The sequence below is a fragment of the Telmatherina bonti genome, assembly GCF_933228915.1.
Source record: "Telmatherina bonti genome assembly, chromosome: 5".
NCBI lineage: Eukaryota > Metazoa > Chordata > Actinopteri > Atheriniformes > Telmatherinidae > Telmatherina > Telmatherina bonti.
The window spans coordinates 13361349-13386516 of record NC_136623.1 but is presented as its reverse complement, the minus strand read 5'-3'; the positions used below and the strand labels follow the sequence as shown (position 1 = coordinate 13386516).

The 25168-nt window shown below is 36.1% G+C and overlaps 2 protein-coding genes across 4 annotated transcripts; both read left to right on the top strand.

Moving 5' to 3' along the window:
• Positions 1-4211: 4211 nt before the first annotated feature.
• sri (sorcin) lies at positions 4212-10667 on the top strand. 3 transcript variants are annotated; one of them, XM_079240265.1, is made up of 9 exons: positions 4212-4268; positions 4362-4478; positions 5722-5766; positions 5955-6024; positions 6338-6381; positions 7458-7605; positions 7814-7927; positions 8831-8889; positions 10458-10667. In XM_079240265.1, exons 2-9 carry the CDS (start codon positions 4431-4433, stop codon positions 10482-10484), a joined length of 555 nt encoding a protein of 184 aa, XP_079096391.1. In that variant the 5' UTR covers positions 4212-4268; positions 4362-4430; the 3' UTR covers positions 10485-10667. The 3 variants fall into 3 exon arrangements, with proteins under 3 accessions (XP_079096391.1, XP_079096393.1, XP_079096392.1); XM_079240267.1 differs by having other exon boundaries at positions 4213-4268; positions 4413-4478; XM_079240266.1 differs by lacking the exon at positions 4212-4268 and having other exon boundaries at positions 4294-4478.
• A 5630-nt stretch (positions 10668-16297) lies between these two features.
• On the top strand, positions 16298-24777 carry LOC306755991 (NACHT, LRR and PYD domains-containing protein 3-like; the record flags this gene model as incomplete). The annotated part of the gene is given in 12 exon segments (XM_079240584.1): positions 16298-16386; positions 16497-16604; positions 16996-17103; positions 17495-17590; positions 18665-18728; positions 19342-19567; positions 20435-21022; positions 21025-22207; positions 22289-22462; positions 23097-23258; positions 23440-23486; positions 24239-24777. Coding segments are annotated over 12 exon segments (3384 nt in total).
• Between the last annotated feature and the right edge of the window lie 391 nt (positions 24778-25168).

The window sequence follows — 25168 nt, the reverse complement described above, 5'->3', positions numbered from 1 at the left end:
TAGATGAATATGTACAATTTGTTTTTCATCAAACAATTAAGTTAGTGATGCTTTATGTGGGGTAGAGTTCATCTTCCAATACTTCAAGATCCATCTGAGCATCAGCATATATGTCCTCTGTTCTGCAAAGAGAAAGACAGCAAAATTGTTTTTCTTTTTTCTTCATCTTCTTCTTCTTCTTTTTTTTTTTTTTTTTTTTTTTTTAATTACGATTAAGGCAAATTTTTATGTTACTTACATTATTTCTAGAGTGTCTTCAATAGCTACTTCCTCAATCACCTCCACTCCTACCACTACATTCCTCATTGCTGGATGAATCAAATACAAGGATGTTATTGGTTTTGTCCTTAAACATTTTCCCATGAATGAAACATGCCACACGATAACTCAAACGATTTAAAATTACTCGTAGTTTTGCCCATGCACAATAACGGTTTGTGATAAACTGTGATTGATGTGTAGAAGGAAACAAAAAACCTCAGAGTTTATGATTTAAAGTGTGAGTGGCTCCAAGGTAAGTTTAACCTTTTATTAGCAATCTCAGACAGAGCAGAGCACTTGAAAACATTGAAAACAATGTTGAAAAAATATATGTCTTAACAAAGCCCCAATTTAATAGAGTTCACAAAGTGTATAGGAAAAACAATAAATATAACACATTTTTATTTTACTATATATATATATATATATATATATATATATATATATATATATATATATATATATATATATATATATATATATATATATATATATATATATAAATCTATCTTTGACAGAAGTGGACTGAAAGCCCTCCTGTTACTGGATGGATAGATTTAACTGCCTTGATTTAACATGCTAAATCATTATTTACACTGTATAATTAGTATTCTTTAAAATCCGTAAGATAAAATATTGTAATACTTGAAAACACAACACTTACACAGAATTTACTATTTTACACAACTTGAAACATCAGGTGTAATCTCACCTCCATAGTAAACGAATGGAGACTGTGTCCAGCATGGTTCCAAATCTTCTTGTTCCCTTTGTCCACAAACACCTACACAGCTGTGGGCTTCAATTCTTGGACTTTCCCAGCAACAACCTCCAATTAAATGTTGGGATATTTCTCCCTGATCAGCTTCTATCCCTGTTACTGGAAGCTGCGATGAATGAGCACTTGGATCGCATTCAGTCAGGTCTGATGTGGTTGGGATCTGTAAGTGAACTGGAGGTTCGTAGGTGGACCACTGAGGATCAGCAACCTCACTGATCATGTCATCACAACCTGAAAGTAAAGGTGAGACAATAAAAGTAATAACAACAGATGAATTTCATACATAATTCTAAACAAGCCAAACACACATGGCTAGTTGATGCAGGGGGATTGCTTAGAGCTGTTCATCGCTGCTGAGTCATATGTCTGACCCATCTGTTTCTTGTGCCTGCAGAACAGACCTGCTGTGTCTCTGGACAAAAACCATGGGCAGCAGTCACCACCTTTAATTGGCAGGCATGCACACACAGAGTACACATGCGTCCACAGCAGGGAATGAGAGGTATTCATGGTGCAAACTAAAATACCAAAATAAACACAAGCAGTATTAGTATCAGAATCACTTTTATTCACCAAGATTGTGCAAACAAAAAAGGAATTTGACTCTGGTGGTAAGTTGCTCTCAATTGTTCTTACATTTAAAATAAGCAAATAAAAAGGAAAAAAGAGAGAAAGAGTTAGATAAATAAACAAGAATATAAGGTAGAAACAAAAGAAAGCAGTAATATGACTACAAGCAACAATGAACATCTGTTATTTTCCCATCATTTACATGGTATCAACACAGTATTTGACAGTAGTTGCATGTTTCATGGATCTGTGCAAATGTGCATCAGCATGCATTTGTTTGCATCTTGCATATTCAAGATATGAATAATTGAATTTATCTATTGTCTTCAGATTTATATTTCTGTGATGATCAGTGACATGAGAAAAAACTTGATTTATCCCAGAAGGAAATGTCAATGTTGTTGGCTTTTTTTTAAATTATATTTTTATATAAATTATTATATCCCACATTTATTCCACTATGAACATTCTTGTTCAAGCATTTTCTTAACTCTGTTTATTTACACTGAGATCAAATTTTACATCCACACATTAAAAATTCATGTCATGTCATGTCATGTCATGTCATGTCATGTCATGTCATGTCATGTCATGTCATGTTGTGCCTACCTGTGGTGTGGTGACAAACAGAAGAAAAATTGTCTGCCTCTTTCTCCTGTTCTTCTCCATCTAGGTTACTCAGCGCACCTGGAGCGATGTTGCCTGGATGTTGAGGAAGGTGACACAAATGGGGACCAGGACACCAAACCCAACAGTCAGATTTAAGTCTGTACATGATACAGCCTAAATGTTGTTTCCAGAATCTTCTGAATATCTGAAAGGAAATCCAGGATCTCGTCCTTTCAACTCTTCCTCTGAAAGAGATGATAGAGCTTCTAGCTGAGTTCTTTTGGACTAAAGAGACAGAAGGAGTGTCTGCATGTGTCATCTCAGCGAATAAGCTGATTGGACAAGTATTCCCTGGTACTGATGTAATGCCTTCCTGTTTGTCCATCTCTACTACAGCCATGTGATGAGATCATTGTTAAAAGACACGATCTTACACTGAACACAAGACAACAGAGAAGTTATTTTTGTCAATTCTAAAAAATAAGTAAATTACTATTTTACATCTCCAACCTTTTTATCATATTCCAAATGTAGTCTAATGGCAAGCTGTAAGAAAGAGAAACATTTAAAAAATCTGTAAAATGCATTCAGGGAATTGATTTAACTGTCATTTGAGTGCACTTTTTAGGCCTTAAACTTAGAGATATACATTGTATACATTATAAACATGATTATCAATTATAATAATCATTGTTACCAACAATTATTATTCTATTGTTATTGTTGTTGTTTTCTCGGTACCTGCCAGTTTCTTGCACCCTGCTGTGAGGTCCTGGATTGTTTCATGGGATCCTTTGCATCATCTGCACCTGAGATCTTGCCTGGTATGGTAGATCTGGGCCTCGATCACTCTGGTGCTCAGGGCCTGCTCCTGTGCTGCCATGATTAGTGTCTCTGTGCTTTCCTTCAGTCCAGCCCTCTCCATTCATTGACAGGACTTGTTTATATCGGCCACTTCTATGATCTGCCAGTGGTACATCCCATGCAGGGGCTTTTCCTCCCATGACGGTTCTTCCATCTCGTGTTCCTCCAGACTCCATCATCTGAAACATTCACTAAATGCTTCATCCCTTGGTGCCCTCTTCCTGATGTATTCATGGAGCTTGAATGTTTCATCTTGGATAATTCAATTAAATTCAATTCAACTTTATTCATATAGCGTCAAATCACGGCAATGCCATCTCTAGACGCTTTACAGACAGGAAAAAAAAAAAAACATAATGAAAGCCAATTCATAATAGCATATATAAGGAAACCAACAGATTGAGTTGGAGTTATAGTGGCCTTGATGCTCACTAGTCCCCGGCACCCTTCTTTGCGCTTAGTGTATAGTTGCTGGACACTGGACTTGGGGTGGAACCCTCCATGCATGGTGAGCAGCTTCTGTGTTTTGACATCCATGGTCACTGGGCTTCCACCTTTGGCCAGCTTATTATCCCAGCAGAGTATCTGATCACTGGCAGGGCGTAGCTGTTAATTGTCTTGATCTCGTTCTTTCCATTATTATTATTATTATTATTATTATTATTATTATTATTATTATTAATAATAATAATAATAATAATAATAGTTAATAGTTGTATTGTCTGCGTCAAAGAGTAAAAAGAACTTGCCACTTATTAACCCTAGCTGTCCAAGGGTCGAAAAATCGTCTAGATCTGATAAAGTGTTCTTTAGTAAATGTGTAATCTGGTTTTATAGATTAAACGTGTGGTGTGGATTGCCATCACACCGTCAGGAATCCCACTTACGGTATTACCAATTTTTTCTCTTAGTTCACCTGTATGTGTTAAAAACTAAATGAAATGCATTACACACTGAGAAATACTAGCGTTAGCAATCATGCATCGCTCCAGCGCTACTTTCTTGACCAAAGCCTGCGTGAAGCGCTTTAAAATATGAAGTCACGTGGTCATTTTCTACCAATCAGGATGTAGTAGGTGTGCTACCTCCTTAGGAAACGGGATATTTGAGAGGGTCCTGGGTTACACCCACCCTTAAGGACGATTTTTACACCGGATACTGTTTACTTCGACTTTATTAACACGTAAGACCACCTCTCTCACTTTGATCCGTCCTGAAATAAGATAAAAGTTACCTCTGTAACTTAGCTACTGTCGCTTTTTGTGCTTCCCGGTAGGCCCAACCTTAAGTCGAGGAAAATATTGATTAAAATTTCTCGTTTAATCAGTTTTGATCCAGCGGTGAAATGGCCTACCCAGGATACGGTGCACCAGCTGCAGGATTTCCAGGAATGGTAAGAACTTGCACAAACATGAATGAACACTGGCTTAAGAGTTGAACAAGTGATTATTTCCTGAGATGAACGTCTTGTCCAAAGGGCGGAAGTTAACGTGGGTTGGAAATGAAAGTTTAAACCGCACCGGAAGAATTAAATTAATCTCTAAAACCTTTCGCTAACTCGCTCACTTTTTATAATGATAATCTAGATTTAAGATACAGTTTTTTTTTTTCTTGTCTGTGTTTTCAAGCCGAGAAGCCATGAAGAAATTGTATACCTAAAAAGTACTGCTATTACACACGCAAATACATGGAAAAAGTCTCGTATGCAAGTTTAAAAGACAAAAAGTAAAGGAGAACAAGATCATCTGCAAACATGTTTGTATTTTAACCTTAAAACTAGCGAGTAAATGGTGTAGCTAGTTATTAGGTTGGATTCTAAAACATTGACTGTGTTATATTTCTAACTTGATCACAGATTTAAACATAAATTAATAATAAGTAATAAGCAAAAGGTTTATCTAACAGTAGAAGTACGTAGGGGTAAATTAATCAGATCCATTTAGAAAAATTCCTGAGTAAATTGGTAAATTCCACTAGATACCATTTCATTTGATTTTACATACATTAGAACACATTCTGACTAACTCAAAACATGCTCTCTGATGCTTGTAGATATGTATCTATATTCACACACAGGGTGTGTTATCATCATGTTACAATAGCTTTGGGACTGAGGTGGGTGGAAATTCACTTTATGAAGCATATCTACTGCTCATAACTGATAAACAAGCTGAATCACTTCATTTCTCAACAGGTTCATTGAATAACTGGTGAGATTTAGTATTTTTCTTTGTAAATAAGGGCTTTATATTTTCCCAATTTCTTTTATAAAATGTGTTTGAAGCTTTTAACTTTGTCCAAGGTAATGATGGATTTTGCCCTTCATAAATGAATGGATGTTTGTAAAATATATGATTTTACAGTAATAATTTGTCATCTACAGTTTTAAGTAGTTAGTTGGACGCTTCCTAGTTATTTCAAGGGAATAAATGAAAACTGCAACTATAAGGGTTACGTTTCTCCACTTCTTTTAATATTTATTTTGTCGTTATTCATATATAAATGTGGAAAAAATGAAGATGACTACATAAATAATATAATAATATGCAGTCTGCCTTTATTAATGTTTGTCTCAAATAAAACTTTATTGATGAGATCTTTCAAGCTTACATTTTTCTTTTTCTTTGACCCTTTAGCAACAAGATCCTCTCTTTGGATACTTTTCAGCCGTTGCTGGACAGGTAGGTCACATGTACATTAAAACATTAAAGCTACAAATTATATGCAGCTTGCAGCTTTTACCATATGCAGCTTTTAACTGCTCAACAGATGAGTATTTATGCTTCTCTAAACCTTTGTGCAATAACTGGCAGTTATTTAACGAACAGTGTTGTGTTTTGTCCTTCTTTCTGTTTTCTGAAACTGTCAGGATGGACAGATCTCAGCAGATGAGCTGCAGCGCTGCCTCACACAGTCGGGCATCTCTGGCTCCTACCAACGTAAGAAGTAGTTTCTTTTTTTTTGCAGCGATTTAAAAACAGATTGTTGATTTGATTAAATTTTCAGTTTGTTAATAATACAACTTTTACCCAAAGCAAATTTGTTGCCCTTTGGGAAATAGGCAACTTCTTTTTTTATACCTCCAGTCAAACTAGGTTATTCACTAAGTTGATAAAGTTCACATCTGACATAGAGGTTGAAGTCCTCCCAGCAGCAGGCCTGAGTTTGACTGAACCTTGATCATTTATTCCATGCCACTCCACCCATTTAATTTGGTTGTTGCTCATGTTTTGTTCTTTTTTTCTTCTGCAGCCTTCAGCCTGGAGACATGCAAACTGATGATCAGCATGCTGGATGTATCCTTCTGTAATCTCTTAACAAAATAACTGATTTGATTGTGTGCAATACACACCTTTTCCTTGCTGAAATGTTAAAACAACATACTTTTTTCAGTGTCAGAACCAAAGCAGTGCAGAGGTACAGTAATCTGAGTTCTTGCTGCTTGTAATACACATTTCTCCTTTATGGAAGCATTTTAAAGTTGGAAATATATATATAAAAAAAATCTCTTAAAAACAAGTCCATGCAAAAGGTACAACAATAAGCTGGTTGTCCACCATGGGAGACTGCTACATTCACATATGAGGACATTTACGGCCTATTTTATTTCTTCAAAGTTGGTTTGTGGGAAGTTTTATAAGAAATCTATTCTTTGCATGCAGTAGGCAGAGGTTAATGACCTTCTGTGATTTGTGATGTATAAAACTAAAAACCACCAGAGAGCAACATATTCACTGTAATTCTAACTTACAAAAGACATTCTTGACTGAAATATTTCAGTAAACTTGGACAGGTACCATGGTAAGACCTGACACAATAACAGAAGAATAGGTCTGACAAGTTTAATGTTTCACAGAGACAAGAAAGTACAGACTTGCATGTGATGCAATGTAAACAGTTTTGTTATTTCAGTTATAACTGTAGTAACAACAGCTTAAGGTACTACAAATGTTTTAATGGCTAAATGTAACTAGTATAACTACAATTTTAAACTATAAAGAAAGGTCAACCCTCTGACAAGCAGAGTAAATAAATGATGGCCAATCAGGTGAAATCTCAAAGTGTTGATGCTGAAATGAAATTAATACATTTCATTAGTCCCCTTTTGATAGACTGGTTGAAGTTACAATTAAACAAAAACATGTTTTTAACTCATTAAAGAACAAGTTCACATGGATAATTTGTTAAAAAAAAAAAAGAAAAAAAAAGGCATATTTTAGTCCTGTTTCAGCGCCTATGCAGATCGATGCTTGCAGTTAGGATCATTTGAAGAATCATTAATAAGAAATTAAGTACAACACTACCTCATCATGTTAGAGTCAGTAATATCTGAGCCAAAGTGAGAAGTCCTTGACTGGCGGTGCTTTCTCAGAGAGACATGTCTGGCACCATGGGCTTCAACGAGTTCAAGGATCTGTGGCAGGCTCTCAACGGCTGGAAGTCAACTTTTGCGTCCTTCGACCGAGACCACAGTGGGACTGTGGAGGGTCCCGAGCTGCAGCAGGCTATTACAACGATGGGTATGGACAAACAAAGTGCTTTCCAGGTTTCTGTGCGAAAGATTGAGCTTATTTAAAGAAACATATTGTTTGAACAGCATGTGTTTGATGCATAAACCTGTTTTCTGAAATAATTTTGGCCTAACCTCATCCAGAGTCTGATGTTTGATAATGAACTTATATAAAATCTATTTTATTTATTTTCTATGCTATGTGTGTGTTCTTGCAGGTTACCATCTGAGTCCTCAGGCTATGAACTGCATCATGAAGCGCTATAGTATTCACGGCAGAATCCCCTTTGATGATTTTGTGAGTTGTTGTGTGCGACTTCGTGCCCTGACTGGTGAGTGGGTCAAGAAATGTAGAAGAGCTGACTAAACTGTGCTATGAAAAACAATGAGAGTTTTTAGTCTGTAAATGATCTGTTTCAGCTTGTTTTTCGTTTTTTTCTGACGTGTCGCCTGCAACTCTGCTTGTTTACTTAGGGCACATTCACATCAGCCTTTTTGATAGAATCCGAGTCCGTTTGCTCGGAAAGTCCGCTTTGATTGGGGAGATGTGAACGCGCCAAACAAATTCTTATTTGGACTAATAAGACGGACTCGGTCCGCCTACAAACTATGGTCTCGGCCCGTTTCAAGCGGACCAAATACAGGAAGCAGACTAAAAAAAAGGTCCCTTCTTGCATTTGATGTAGCATTGCATTGTGGGTAAATATATCGTGATGACGTTAAGGTCCTTTGACTCATCTGTTGTTCATATGGCGGTCATTGTTGCAGTGTGTTTCTGCAGGATACTTGCATGAGACAAAATAAAAAACCCAAAACAGTGATAGTTTCATCTCCATGTTTAACTAGCAACCGAGTTTTCGTCTTCATGTGCATTTTTCCCTCTCTTTGCCAAAAAACTAGTGCAGCGGCACCTTTGGTGGGAATGAGGATATATTAAGTAAAGCTTGGACGCGTTTGACCAAAGTGCAGCGTGAACGGATCTCAGTGCGCATGGATACACCCCCCTACAACTTAGCCGAGTCCCCCAGTCAAACAGAGTCTAGTGGATTATGCTGATGTAAATGCATTCTTAGTATCGGCCTTTGTTTTAGATTGAGAACCTTTCTTGCTTATTTATTAACTCTTTAAATAAAATATTTGTGTGTTAAAGTGGAAGACAAATAAGAAAGCTACTTAACAATCTTTGGATTTGTTTTACAGATCATCAAATGAACTGTTTTTCATTTTGTTTATAGATAATTTCCGAAGGAGGGACACAAGCCAAAATGGAAATGCCTCGTTTCACTATGATGATGTAAGTTGTCACAACAGAGATCATTTTAAAATTGATTTATTTGTTTTCTGCAACTTGAATGTTGCTGAAAACTACACTGGCTGCACTTTCTGCCTCAAACCACAGAATTGGATAACAAACCAACAGGGGGAGCAAGTGCTAAACTCATGTGATAAACACTAATTATTATGTAATTCTTCTCAATACTGTCAGATGCATGTCATTTTTTCAAATGATGGATTTATTGACTCCATAGAGTCAAATGAACCATAAAAACTGAAAAGCACAGACTACAAAATAACAAGCTCACAGAAAAATAGACAGTGAACAAAACTACATTTACAAAATAATCAGACAAAACAATACCACATTGGCTGAGTACTCAGAGAGGATTTCTCCTCGATTTCCTTTTTCTTTTTCTTGTTTATACAAGTTTTTCTTAAACTTTTAGGTTAATGGCCATACTTTTATTTGTGCTTTCCTTCTTCCTCCTGAGATGATCACTTTTCCTAAGATATTTATCTGCTACTCTGCATGCAAAGCTGGCGCCACACTGCCCTCTGGTGGCCATCAACCATAATAACTAAAAATATAGATAAAACAGATGGAAAGCAAATGTTGCAGTTACAGTTTAGTTTATTACATCAGAGAATTAAGTTAAATCCATCTGTTAGTTTAGTAAAAATGTGGCCTTAGGTCAAAACTGTAGTTTGTATAAAACAAAAATATTATACATACTGTACAATAGAGACTTGAGACTTCACATTTCATCATGATTTTGTTTTTATATTTGTGTCAATATGAAATCTCAGTAGTTTTAAATGATTTGATGAAAATATTTAATTTCTGAGCTGAAGATTTCTACTACACTTATCTCAGTGTGTATCTCAGTCATATGAGAGCTTTTCTAGTAAACCTGTTTCCTCGTAGATTGGTTGATACCTTCATCTTAACAGGGCATCTCCAGTTTTTTTTTTTTTTTTTTTTTTTTAACAGTTTTACTTACACAAAGTTGTTGCTTTGTCCACCTTTTACAACACCATATGGTTAGTGTCAGCCAGATGATAACAACATATTAGTATTTCTTTGGTGTTATGTTTGTGTCCAAATTTCCAATTTTTTTTTTTACATATGATTGGTTGAATGTTTTGATACAAAGGCAAGATGTTTAATGATCAAATTTGTAAACTTTAGGTTTTTTGTTTTTTTTACTGCAAATATTCCCCCATTTTGGATTTGATGCCTGCAACATATTCCAACACAGTGGCAACATAGTGGCATGGCACTGTGTTACATCACCTTTCCAATTCTAAAACACTTAAGTGTTTTAGAACTGACAACAGTAATTGTTGAAGCGTTCAAGGAGGAATTTTTCTCCATTCTTGGTTGATATACAACGTACAACACACTAACAGAATACCCCCCCTCTATATTTGCTAAAACCCTCTTTTTGTAAATCAACTGGTCTTTAACTGGGAAAATACAGAAGTTTTACACAGCTCTGAACTGCAATAATAATGACAGTAATTTTTTACGCCTGATGATTGAGAATTGCAAAGTAACACTGGTTGTATCTTCTCTCTCTCTAGTTTATCCAGGTCACCATGAGTGTATGAAAAGGACAAAACCAAACAGTGGTACAACACCAACCTTTTACATCTTTTTTCATTAACAAAATGTTAGATTTTTACTTTTACGCATTGTTGTACAAACCATGTCCAAATGTCACATTCCAGTTTATCAGGACTTTTTTTTTGTTTATTTTCAGGGTAATTCTTATTATAATAGACTTACAAGAACCTACTGACTATACCACTAACAAACACTTAAGTGCTTGTCGACTGGAAAATTATTATCACTCCAGCATGTTATCACACAAGTTATGTTATTTTGTTATACTCTCAAGCTCATGTCTGCATTTACATAAATAAAACATAAAATAATTTAATGATAAATGGCTCTTATTTTTCTTTGAAAGAAATGGTTATTTTTGTCTTCATTGTGGTTAAGACAGATGCTGAATTATAAAATTCTATTAATGAAATTTTATAATAGCATTCTACTTGACTCCACTGTCATGCTTTCTTTTTTGAGAAAATAATTAATTTAATAAAATTACAGCAAACGCAAAATGTTCTCTTACTTCTCCAGGAACATGCAGGAAGACAACTAAGCCAATCACAACATGATTCCAAAAACAGCTTTATTGTGTCTTGACTTTACGGGTCTGTGAAGGTCACCTGGAGCATTGGGACACTGTTTCTTTAAAAAACAACAACAACAACAAAAAAAAAAACAGATTATGCATACTGTCGTTTTAATTATGCTGACTGAAACTTGTTTAAGACATTGGTCCAAAATTTTTTATATCCTTATGCATGGAAGACACAAAAATATCTAGAAAATTTGCAGGATGCAGGTAGAGGCAGTGGAAATAGAAAGCTTTAATGAAACTAACTGCATGGCAGCAGGTGTTTATTTCAAGAATAAAATAAAAGTGGTCCATTAGTGAATTCATCAAAACCACAAAACCTTGGGTTTAATTACAATTTAATTCAAAATAACAAACAAAAGGAGGCACAAACACACAAAGTGCTTCTAGAAACATAATGGGATAAATATTTCCTTAGGTTGTGATCTGATAAAAATGAAAGCCATTGTTACATTTGCATTATATAATTTAGAGGGTTTTTGTGTTCTGAAAAAGTGCACTTCCATCAGTTTAGATGTTTTTCAGTTCAGATTAAAAATATATGTTTCTCAGCGAATATCAGAGCCATCACCTCGCACTGTAGCAAGTTCAGGAGTTTCTTTATGATTTGATCAAAATAAAAAATAGCTTAGAAAATAAAGAAAAATGTTCTTCTTGAGAAAGCAAAAAAGAAAGACATAAGTAGTTGAAAAAAATAGGGCAGTATAATAAAATGTACCAACTAATTTCACATTTAAGGTTCAGTGAAAGTTGGATTAAAAGAAAACTGCTGTCACCCAAGTCTGATATGGGCCTCTGTCACTTCAATACTGAAACTCGAATGAAAATGTAATTGTACACTTTGACATGGAACCACTCGATTAACTTTTGCTCAGCCTGTTATAAATTATGTGTTTTTACTCAGTGCAACTCTGGATCCACCCCTTAAAAAATGTTCCAACTTTTTTTTTTTTTTTTTTTTTAGAATGTTTTCTATTTAAACAGTAAAATATTTCAGTTTCAACGTCTGATATCTTGTTATTTTACTTTTAGGATTAGAGTAAGAGTTCATGAGATTTTTTCTTTTTCTTTTTTTACTGATGTGACAAATATGTTTCCATAACAGGCCTACCATTTGGTAAACCAGATGAGTTAAATTTGTTTTAAATATAACTACAACCAAAAGTGAAGTATGAAGTGGTTAAAGATAAAACACCAGTGGAAAAAGTTAAACCATGCACATCCCAACATGATATAGATTTTTTCTTAAGCTTTGCTGTAGATTTTTTATTATCTTATATCAAATGTGGTATATCCATCTTTAATTCACACTCTTGTATTTTATCAGTTTACACCTGCTGCTTTTGGCATACAATATTAAATAATTTGTGTATGTATAATTGTGTCAATAATTATATTTTCATTTGTGCATTAGGATTATTTGATAGTTGTCATATTTTCTTGCTCACATAAATATAATTGTGTTGATGATGCCCTTTCCTATTGATCAGGCGATCAGACAGATGATTTAAGCAGGTGCATTACTGTAGTCTGAGGAAGAACTACTAATGTACGTAAATAGAAACCACATCTGAGTCCAGTGATGTTAAATTATTCTTTTCATTGTCTACAGATGAAACCCCGCCTTTCTGGCTCTGAAATCTGCTTTATTTTCACTTTCTCTTTGAGCGGTGCGGACACAGATAAGGTAATGCGACATTTTTGTAATGTAATTGTACTAAATATAATAGTCTAATTCGATTTCGGTAGAGCTAGCTAACTTATATTAAGCTATAACATGTCGATGTGGCTCACCCTTTTAGTCTTTATCCTTTAGTCTCCCCAAACGCGAAGCAGGCGCTTCCTGACTTTCGACTCTGTCAAACATTAATGGCGACGGGAGTGCTTTGTTGGAGACATATCCCACATTACAGAATTTGTTTTATTCAGTTCAGTTAAGTGAAGAAAAATATTTAGTTTAAAAAAACAAAAACAAAACAAAACAAAACAAAAAAACATTATAGGGCTCTCCGTATCACAAACTAAATGACATTTTCTAAATTTGCAGGAAAGAAAGAGAAACTAACTTTAGCACCGTTTCCAAATTAATTTTAAGTGCGTGTTCACGTTCAACTTTATGGTAAAGCCAACCGCTACCAACTATGACTTCGGGTTTTCAAAATAAAGCGACTCATTTTTTTATTTTATTTTATTTTATTTATTTTTTTTTAAAATTCTTGTCTACCAGCCTTTTTGAGTAGAGCAATAACATAATTTTGTCAAAGTAAGATGATAATAATAAAAACTAAAAAACAATTTCTTGTTCAAAACGTGCTAAGTACAATAAAACGAGTTTATTCTTATTCTTTTTGTTTCTTTATTGAAACAAGAAAAAGACTGACTTAATACATAACTAATTCAAAGACATTTTGATATAAAAAAAAAAAAAGAGCTTAATATACATCCAAAAACAGAGGGCTTAGGTTTGAAAATAATGCATAAATTAAATCAATAAACAGTATAATTCCTTTTTTTTTCTTCTTTTTTTTTAAAAAAAAAAACAAAAAAAAAACCGAATTTGTGTCTTGTCCAGCATTTAAGCAAGCAGAATGATGGTCTGGATGCTGTTTTCTGCTGAGCAAATTTACTTTGCCAAGGGGAGCATTACTGGTATGATGATCCCCTTGATTTTCTAGATTCTTATTTTATATCTATTTATTTTGTATAATTTTAATACAGAGTTTCTACTGCTGGACCAGACTGAAGATAGCAGAGAGACAGAAAGACAAATGGAAAGAGAAAAAAACGCCTCATAGAGAGAGAGGAAAAGAGAGAGAAAGAAAGACAAAAAAGAAGAAAAAAAACAGACATTTGCATGAACATTTGCATATACACCCATACGTATTCACCTATATATACTTATGTACATACACATTCACAAAAATATACACAAACAGGCCAATCTTAGATACATGCTCCCCATGCAGTGGACGAGGCTATCAAGTGACAGGAGCACCAAAAACTGTCGGGTTAAATATTAATGGAAGACAAAGAAAACTAGCTGCTGTTAGTGAATAAACCTGCAGGGGCCACTGCTGCAAAGGCTCTGTCACCTTTTGTTTTGAACTGCGTATGTAAAACAGCCATCAGACCCTGGTCAGCAGATCTGAGACCTGCTAGGAACACATGGCCTTAAAATGTCTCTAATATAGCCAGGCGATTAGTTATGTAGGGCTTTATAAGTTAAAACCAGGATTTTGAATTGTACTCTATAAAGTCAGTGCAGCTGTATTAATAGCGTAGTGACGGTTGTGAATTTTGATGATCTAATAAGTAGCCTTGCAGCAGCATTCTGTACAACCTGAATAAAAATTAGAAATAAATACAGGCATAAAATAAAGGAGGAAAGAAAAGACAAAATAAAAGACCAAATAAAAGAAAAACACAAATTTAAGCAGTGGAACAGTCAAATGTGTGAAAGGGGTTTGGACTTTTGAATGTGATTCTGTGAATTTTAATTTGTTATTTATGATTGAATATTTCGGTATTAATTTAATAAGTATTAAATATTTAATATTATTAAATATTTCAGTCTCAAGTTATTTGAGTGCATATTGTGTGAATTTTCTCCTTTCTTGAATGGAAGGTAAGTAAATTTGATTACAACGATAAAACCAGCTGTTTTTCAGGGGTAGACTTTTTCTGTTTACCACAATAAATGTTATTTTTATTACAGTTCTTTGGCTTAAAACATGGCCCAATAGTCTATTGAATAGACAATAGAACAAACAAATACTGTAAGTAGTATTTTAAGTAGTAGTGCTGTAAGCAAATACTATCCCGCATTTTTGCAGTGACACTTATCTTTTATCTTTAACATGACATTCTTATGAGAACTGCAACATTTATTTGCTAGATACTGCTCATTGGTTAACAATGTCAAGGAAGTCTGGGAGGACATGCACAGTTCTTAGTTATTCTAGGAGCAGCAGGAAAACGTCAGCTATCGAAAAATGTTAAATGTCAATAAAAACCTGCTGAAGTTGTACTTCATGCTAGGCTGAGATGTGGAGAGATTCTGCTGTTACACTTTGGGTGACATGATGATAAAGTTAATGGTGGACTCTTAATCAGATATGTTGATAACTTTATTCTCACAGTGGTTCATAATAACTTTTTTTCTAGTGTATAAAAGACAGCTATGAAGTTGGCGTAACAAATGGTACATGCTAAAGTGTAATACATTTCATGCATGTATTGTTTCAGTGTGTGCAGGCACGGGACGTATGTTGCTCACAATTTTCCTACAATACATTAACAATACTTTCACTGTACAGTATAACCTAGGTGTCTCCAACTCCAGTCCTCTTGAGCTATCATCATGCAGGTTTTAGTGTTTCCCCGTAGTGACACACCTGACCTAAATCAATGGTTCACTAATAGGTGTCACGGTGGTGGTGGGGATGTGGACCCAAATGCAGGAGTCGGGAAGCCAGGATGCAGAAATCAGATGTAATTTAATGCCATGAATATAGCAAGAGCAAAACTAACAAAAGCGAGAGCAAGACTAACAAAATGAACCAGCAACTGACAACGCAAACCAAGGGGTATAAATACACAGAAACTAGACCCAGGTGATCAAATGAAATCAAAATGAAATCAACCCACTTGATTTCATTTGAATCAAGTGGATTGTAACAGGAAAACTCCAAAACTGCTGCATGGTAGCTCACAGGAGACCCCTGGTCTAACCTCTGCCAAACTAACATGAAAAACAGATTAATTTCAAGACGTCATCAGTCCAGATATTCATTCTGCTGTCAGTGTCTGCAGATGAGAGCAAATACCAGTTTGCTACTGCAACAATGGCTCTGCCGCAACATGGTACCGCACACAAAATGGCTGTCGGATTAGTCTACATAAAGCAGAAATGAATGCATCCATAAGTTTTTTTATTATATTGTTAGGCTGCACAAATATATGTTTTACACAGTAATTTGAAATACCCTTGTCATTTTTTTTAACATAACACGACATTTTTACTATTCAAAGTAATTCTTGTTTTTCATATGAAATTAGTGTTATGGCTCCATTAATGTGACGTATGTACAAATGCAGCATTTATGTATATAAATGTCTGTTTGTGACCATAAATTTATAAGTAGATAAGTCTGCCATTGCACTGAAACAAAGTAATCTAATACATCCTGTTGGGTGTACTTTTAACAGTAAAAAAACATGAGTCAGTGTGAAGGGAAAGATGAGGAAGACTCTACCTCAAATGACAGTTTGTCTCCAGCAAATGATGACTGGAGAACACCGGAGAGGTAAGATGAAGATCTGTCTCTGTTTGCAGCTTAATGTCCCACAACAATGTATTGGGAAAAGTCTGTTTTGTACTTTCACAAGACCTTTGATATCACATAATCCCTTTCAGGACTGAGCCAGAAGGAGCAACCTCTTCTGCACAGAGTGTCGTGTCTCTGAAGAGTGACCTATCCATGGACCCTCCTCTTAATTTTAAGAATGCAGAGTCATCGACAAAGTAAATCAGCACAGTTCTGTAGCTCTTTTTTTCTGCAGTGATTCCTTCTAAAGTATAATGACAGTTATAGACAAAGCAATGTTGGAACTAAAACCACATGGTGATTACTTTCATCTTATTTACATTGCACTTATGTAACTTAAATGCTACAAAGCTCTTCATACAGACAGAAATTCAGTAATCAGGTAAATGAGAAAAAAAAATTCAGTGTCAGATAAATAGAAGCTGAACATTATAAGCATTCTTTAAAACGTAATTTAATATTAAACACTAACTACTATACTGATATCTGTACTGAAATGCATTTTGTTCCAGAGTTTGGAGGCTTTAACCACAGTGCTGTCACTGCTGGTCTAAAAACCATGTCTCTGAAAACTTAATTTCTTTTTAGGAATAAGCAAGAAGGAGCAACCTCTTCTGCACAGAGTGGCGTGTCTCTGAAGAGTGACCTATCCATGGACCCTCCTCTTGTTTTTAAGAATGCAGAGTCATCGACAAAGTAAGTCAGCACAGTTCTGTAGCTCTTTTTTTCTGCAGTGATTCCTTCTAAAGTATAATGACAGTTATAGACAAAGCAATGTTGGAACTAAAACCACATGGTGATTACTTTCATCTTATTTACATTGCACTTATGTAACTTAAATGCTACAAAGCTCTTCATACAGACAGAAATTCAGTAATCAGGTAAATGAGAAAAAAAAATTCAGTGTCAGATAAATAGAAGCTGAACATTATAAGCATTCTTTAAAACGTAATTTAATATTAAACACTAACTACTATACTGATATCTGTACTGAAATGCATTTTGTTCCAGAGTTTGGAGGCTTTAACCACAGTGCTGTCACTGCTGGTCTAAAAACCATGTCTCTGAAAACTTAATTTCTTTTTAGGACTAAGCAAGAGGGAGCAACCTTTTCTGCACAGAGTGGCGTGTCTCTGAAGAGTGACCTATCCATGGACCCTCCTCTTGTTTTCAAATTGCCAAAGTAAGTCATCGCTATTGTAATACCTCAAGATGGAACTCAAAAATGAATCAGAAACCTCTAGATCAGGTAGAATATTTTACTAACATTGACTGGAGCCCAGGAAGCAGCTAGCTGGCTCTTTAGTGGAATGCAAGAGATCCTTCCTTGAAGACTTTTACAATAAGAATATTGCTGATGACAAGGGTGACAAGGGTTAGCAGAGTGGCACACAGGGTGTTTGACTCCAACTAAAAAAAAGTCCAGGAGGTACAATAATTTTTATCTCACCAAAGATAAACAGGGTAAGTCTGAAATCCATAAATCCAATTTCAAGACCAAACCAAGATCCAAAACACCGGGAAGAGCCACAAGGATGGGAAATCAGGAAAAATACTGGAACAGGCAGGTAGTGGAAACTAAGAGGGAAAAGAGGACAGGATACATTGAGCACAGGTACCCAGCTTATCAGAGAAACTCTGACCATCTGGCAAGCAGCTGTCCTGAGCCTGCTGCTTAAGTAGAGTGTGGTACAGGTGGAAAGCATCGGCAAATCAGTGCTGAGGACCGATGCCTTCAGAGGCGGCTGGGAAAAACCATCCACAGACAAAAAACCATGACAGCTTTGGGCTCAGTATTAAGTCATAAAGACCTTGCATCTGTAAATGATTGTATCTTTGGACTGGACATTTTTATAAAGAACTTTTTAACTAATTTGAATAATATCTAATTATGTGGACTTTTTATTATTTTCAATTTTAAGCAAAAACATGAAGACTCTTTACCAAATTAGTATTTTAATATTTATACTCAGTCTCTTTTAGATCAGTTGTGTTATAATTATTTATTCATGCATTCATTCATGTGATTCATCATAACAAGTGTTCTTAAAACTTTTCAGCGAATGTTAATATTTTCTTCTTCATGATAGATGCATGTATCCTTACGGCTTAATGGCAGCATTTGAAACTCAGTTATTGCAAATTTATGAGAGCACAACAAAACCAGGAAACTGTGTTCTTGTCTTACCTTTTCAATGTTAGGAGACAGATAACAGCGGCCCTGTTGTTAACGACAGTGCATTATTTTTCTTCACAGAACCAGCCAGAAGATGTCACAGGATACCTCTGGTTCTCAAACAGACCTGAATACTATAATTATGGTTAGCAACTTTTTATTTTTTTTATTGCACATTAGAGCTCGCAAAAGCATTCACAAATAAAAAAAAACAAAACATCTAAGCATTTTGTAAGGTTATTTTGACATTTATTTGTACTTCTTACAATTCGTATAAACAACACATTGTATAAACAAGACATTCTGATTTAAGGAAATGTACAATGAATCAGTTTTGCAGTTACATACTGAAAAGACCAAGTTGGCTTAGATATCTAATAACAATCACAATTATCTAACTATCTAATACTGGTCCTTAATGCCATTCTTTTAATACATCCCAATAAATTCCAGCTGAAAACAGGTGGTGAAGAACTTGTTTATGTTTCATCTTGGTTTTTGTACGATGGTAACAGTGCTTGAACCTGCAATACTAATTTCCCCTTATGCAATTAACATGGTGTTATAGCATCATATCCTGATATGAGACTGATGCAATGCAGCGCTCTAAGTTTAAAGGTTTTTTAAGTTGGCAGAAAATAGAAAGGTCTCATCTATTATGTTTTTATCAGCATTCATTGACTTTTCTCATGAAAATGTCGCTTAATTTTTTGTTTTCCGATAAAAGTTAGAACTTAAATTATTTTGTTTTACTACAGATTCTCGAGGAGAACATTCTTACATTCATGAAGAGAGAGTTGAAGAAGATCTCTTGGTTTCTGAACCCAGAAAACAAAGATGTCTTTGAGTCCAACGAGGAGGATGAGGAGCTGAGTAATTGTGAAGAAGCACAGAAGAGGAGATGCAAAGAGGCTTTTCTGAATATAGCTGTGGAGTTTTTGAGGTCAATGAAGCAAGACAATCTGGCTGATACTTTGCAGACCAGTAAGAGGCTTTTAATATTGTTGATGTTGTTCTCATTCTACTTTTGTCCAGCTCCGAAAGTAACACTTTCTGACTTTAATAATACATTTTCTGACTTGTTTTGGCTGCATAGATTATTTTGTGCAGCCCTGCAGCATCCTGAGACTGAGAAACCTTATTTCCAACATCTTTTCTTAGGTTTTCTGAGTTTTGCTTTTCACTCACACCAGTAAATTGATGTCATCACACCAGTGGTTTTGAACACACAAGCATGCATTCATCAAAGAAACATAAAAGGACATGAGAGAAAGGGACACAGAGAGAGCAGGTGATGAGATAAGACAAGAGTTAATATAGGACTGACTTTTACTGGCGGGAGAGAGCCGGGTGTAGGGGGAGAAATTTCAATATTAGGAAATTCAAGAAATTCCTCTATTTTTTTAAATCTCCATTTGGAGAAGAAGTCACTCTGACACTGCCTCTTGTCTGATTGTATAATCTGTTTCTTTTCCTTTCCATCTCTTCCTCAGATAATGCCCTCTTATATTTCTCAGCTAAATCATCCATGGCTCATGTTGAAAATGGCCAATGTGTTAATATCTAGTTGCTGGTGTGTGATGCAGTGTCATAAGGGAAAACACAGCAGTCACATGATGCAGTTTTCCTTCCCTGTATGCTGCTGGACATGACAACTCAAGAAATACCTATATGCCAGTGTACCGTTAATAAAAGTCAGAACACAGAGTTTTAAGGTCATAATATTTTGTAGTGTTGAAACCTCTTTTAGTGTTGCTGACATCTGAGTTTTTAGTGTGTTAGCTGGTTGTTGAAAGATTAAAATGACTGTAAGATGTGTAATCTGTTGCCATTTCTAATTCACTCTTGTAGAAACTCTTATGGCAACGTCTTCTCATAACCTGAAGTCAAATCTGAAGAAAAAGTTTGAGCACACGTTTGAAGGAATTGCAAAAGCAGGAAATCCAACTTTTCTAAATCAGATCTACACAGAGCTCTACGTCACTGAAAGAAGTACGACAAAGGTCAGCACTGTACATGAATACAGACTGATTGAAAAAGCATTCAAGAAGCCAGAGAGATATAAATCAGAAATAAAAATCAGTGTTGAAGACATGTTCAAACCTGTTCCTGAAAGAAACAAGCCAAACAGAACAGTGATGACAAATGGAGTGGCTGGCATCGGTAAAACAGTCTTAACACGGAAGTTCACGTTGGACTGGGCAGAAGGCAAAGCCAACCAGGACATACAGTTCACATTCCCATTTTCTTTCAGAGAGCTGAATCTACTGCAGGAGAAGAAGTTTAGTTTGGTAGAACTAATTCATCACTTCTTTTCTGAAACCAAAGAAATCTCCACATTTGAAGAATTCAAGATTTTGTTCATCTTTGATGGTCTGGACGAGTGTCGACTTCCTCTGAACATGAACAGCACTGAGACCCTGACCGATGTCACAGAGTCCTCCTGCTGACAAACCTCATCAGAGGGAACCTGCTTCCCTCGGCTCACATCTGGATCACTACTCGACCTGCAGCTGCCGGTCAAATCCCTCCGGAGTGTGTTGACGTGGTTACAGAGGTGAAAGGGTTCACTGACCCTCAGAAAGAAGAGTACTTCAAGAAGAGAATCAGAGAAGAAGAGCAGGCCAGACGGATCATCTCCCACATCCAGTCATCACGAAGCCTCCACACCATGTGCCACATCCCCGTCTTCTGCTGGATCTCTGCTACAGTTCTGGAGGAGGAATTAAAACAAACAGAAGGAGGTGAGATGCCAAAGTCCCTGACTGACATGTACGTCCACTTCCTGGTGGTTCAGTGTAAAATAAAGAAGGTCAAGTTTGATGGAGGAGCTGAGTCAGATCCACACTTCAGCCCAGACACAAAGAAGATGATTGAGTCTTTGGGAAAACTGGCTTTTGAGCAGCTGCTGAAAAGAAACCTTTATTTCTATGAAACTGACCTGATAGATTGTGGTATCGATGTCAGAGAAGCTTCAGTGTACTCAGGAGTGTTCACACAGATCTTTCATAAGGAAGGTGGTCTCAACCAGGACAAGATGTTCTCCTTTATCCATCTGACTGTTCAGGAGTTTCTGGCTGCTCTTCATGTTCATCTGACGTTCATCAACACTGGAGTCAATGTTCTGGCAGACAAATCTACATCCATCTGGTTCAGGCTGGTTAGAAACAAGTCTGATCTCTACCAGAGTGCAGTGGACATGACCTTAAACAGTCCAAATGGACATCTGGACCTGTTCCTCCGCTTCCTCCTGGGCCTTTCACTGGAGACCAATCAGACTCTCCTTCGAGGACTGGTTACACGCACAGGAAGAAGTTGTGATCAGACCATAGCTGAGTACATTAAAGCAAAGATCAGCGAGAATGTGGATCCTGAGAGAACTATCAACTTATTTCACTGTCTTAGTGAGCTGAAGGACTGCTCCCTTGTGGATGAGATCCAAGATAACCTGAGATCAGGAAGTCTGTCTATAGATGAGCTGTCTCATTCTCAGTGGTCAGCTCTGGTCTTCATCTTACTCACATCAGAAGAAGGTTTGGATGAGTTTGATCTGAAGAAATACTCTGCATCAGAGGAAGCTCTGGTCAGGTTGCTTCCTGTGATCAAAGCTTCTACTAAAGCTGTGTAAGTTAACAGTGAGTGAATAGATCACATTAATTCACTAGACAGAATTTTTTAAAAACTTTTCTATTCCTGTTATCACAGGCTGATTTGCTGTAACCTGTCAGAGAAGAGCTGTGAAGCTCTGGCCACAGTTCTTGCTTCCGAGTCCACCAAGTTGAGGGATCTTGACCTGAGTAACAACGACTTGCGGGATGCAGGAGTGAAGCTGCTGTGTGAAGGACTGCAGAATCCACACTGCATGCTGGAAACTCTTCGGTCAGGTTTATTTGAGAATAGAAAACCATTTAAATTTGGCAAAAAACTCCAAATTAATTACATTGCCTTGCCCAAAAAAAGTCCCACAGCTTTAAATTGTCGTACCCATTTGCCGGGGCATCATTTGTATAAGCTATGTTTCTCTTTTTTTACACTACAAACTTAGTAGACACAAACTAGATTGGAAATAAATTCAGTGAAGACAACAATGGACTACATATAGGAAAAGTCTTATTTAAATCGGAAATGTAAAGGTCTTCTGTAAACTGTATGATCTTTTGGAAAAAGGGTTACTTGATCATTGCTGCAAAAATTTCTTGAGAAAAGTCCATTTGGAACGTATGATTAGTTGCATGATTCGACCAAACTCCTAAACCAATGGTGATTTCACAAGCTAAAGTGTGTAAATTAAAATGTAGACAGTGTGACAATGAGGTATGTGAGCCAAAAGTACAAGAAAGACAAACATTCATTGGTTCTCCAGACAAGGGAAGAATTTGAAGCCAAATTATTGTAAAAGGCTGCCATATAGTTTCAAATAGTCACATCGAAATTAACATTTAAATTGTTTTCAGTTCAATGTAAAGTCATTAAAATGAATGCTAATGTGTTTTTGATGTGTATATGTGTGCAGGCTGTCAGGCTGTCTTGTCACTAAGGAAGGCTGCGCTGCTCTGGCTTCAGCTGTGAGAGCCAACCCGTCCCATCTGACAATGTTAGACCTCAGTTACAACCATCTAGAAGACCAGGAAGTGGATCAACTCTCCTCTGCTGACTATGGACCGAAAGAACTCAAGTATGTCTGTCAAAGCTTGTGGTTTTTATAGAGTAAATTAGCCTTACATAGATGTCAAACAGTGGTCATTTGATAAAGTCAAGTCAAGTCAAGTCAAGTAGAAAGTAAAACAACTTACTTCATTGTCAGCAGCATCTACAAGTTAACTAAACCCCCCCCCCCACCTGAACTTTTCCCACAGAGTGGACCACAGCGAAGAAAAGATGCTGATTCCTGGTCTGAGAAAATGTAAGTGTGCATTTTTATTCAAGATGTCACATTAAAACAGATCTACTGTATATCTAGTATCTGACATTAAAGCCACATGTCTAAACTTTTTCTAAATGTAATTCAGCATGTGTCTTGTGTCCTGATGGTACTCTGGTTGCTTTCCAGCCGGTAAAAGTCAGTCCAATGTTGACTCTTATTTTATTTCTTGCTCTGTCACTTACGTTTATTCTCTTCCTTTTATAAAGTCCTCTTTTGCTTTTTTAACAAATCAGACATAGTGTGTGCTCAAAAACAGTCAGTATGTTGTTATCCATTTGCTGGCATATGATGTGGTGCTGTAAAGAAAAATGCTTCCATGAATTGATAAAATGTTCTGGAAAAAAAAAAAAAGCCTTGGGATGCTGCTGGGCAACAGCAGCTCCAGGAGCATACATAATAAACATCCCTGTGTCATCAAAACAAGTCAGAAAGACACACTTCTAAGGTCAGAAAGTTACAAAATGCTGCTTTAAAGAAGGAAATGTCCCTGAGAAAGAAGAATGAATGAATTCTGAATTGGAAACTGCCGTTTGTATTAATTTGATTGATCTTGTATTGAATGTTTGACAGCTGGTTTGTTGTGGTCCATCTGAGTTTTGCCAAAAATTGCTGACTCAGTAATGTTTGAGGCATCTTTAAAATATTACCATGCCATCTATGCAGTGCTATTTATTCTTGGTTTAACTGTCATTAATGTGTTTATATAAGTTTAGTTCTGTGTTTTGTTACAGATGCGTGTGAACTTGAACTGGATCCAAACACAGCTCACAGAGAACTCAAACTATCAGAAAACAACCAAAAAGTCACACTGGTGGAAGATGAACAGCCATATCCTGATCTCCCTGAGAGATTTAGCCACTGGAACCAGGTAATGTCTAAAGATGGCCTGTCCACAACTGAACGCTGTTACTGGGAAGTTGAACTGGAAGGAACGGTTCATGTAGCAGTGGCTTACAAAAGAATGAGAAGGAAGAAAGATTTTGATGACAGCAAACTTGGAGGAAACAGTCAGTCCTGGAGTCTGAAGTATTCAGAACGAAGCTGGGATTTAATGCACAATAACATGATAAAAACATTCTATATTCCTTCTTCTCGCAGAGTGGGAGTGTATCTGGACTATCCTGCTTCCACTCTGTCATTTTACAGTGTGTCTTCAGGCAAGTTGGCTCACCTCCACACCGTCCATACCACATTCACTGAACCGCTCTACCCCACATTCAGGCTGAAACCTAAGCAGCTACACTGCTCAGTAACTCTATGCCAGATATGAAAAAAAAAGGCAAACAGAAAAAAATCAAGCAGGGAAAATACTGTTTTGGTTTTGAAGTAGTATTACTTATTTAATATCCAGGGAGGGTAATTTGGTTGTGGGGATCTGAACAATCTCAGCTAAGATTATGACCCCCCAAAAGAAACAAAAGATCAAAAGTTGTGAAAGTTTTACATTCAAACATAAAATCTTTACTATTTCTTACGTTTATGATCATTGAAACAAAGAACCCTCATGTTAATTTAAATGTTCTTCTTACATAGCCTATAGCTAACATGTTATGCAAGTGTATAAATGTACAAGTGTGTCTCTTCTTATATTGTTTATTATTATTTTTATTTTATTCTATCTAATTTTATTTTGTTTTGTTTTATTTTATTTTTGTCAGCAT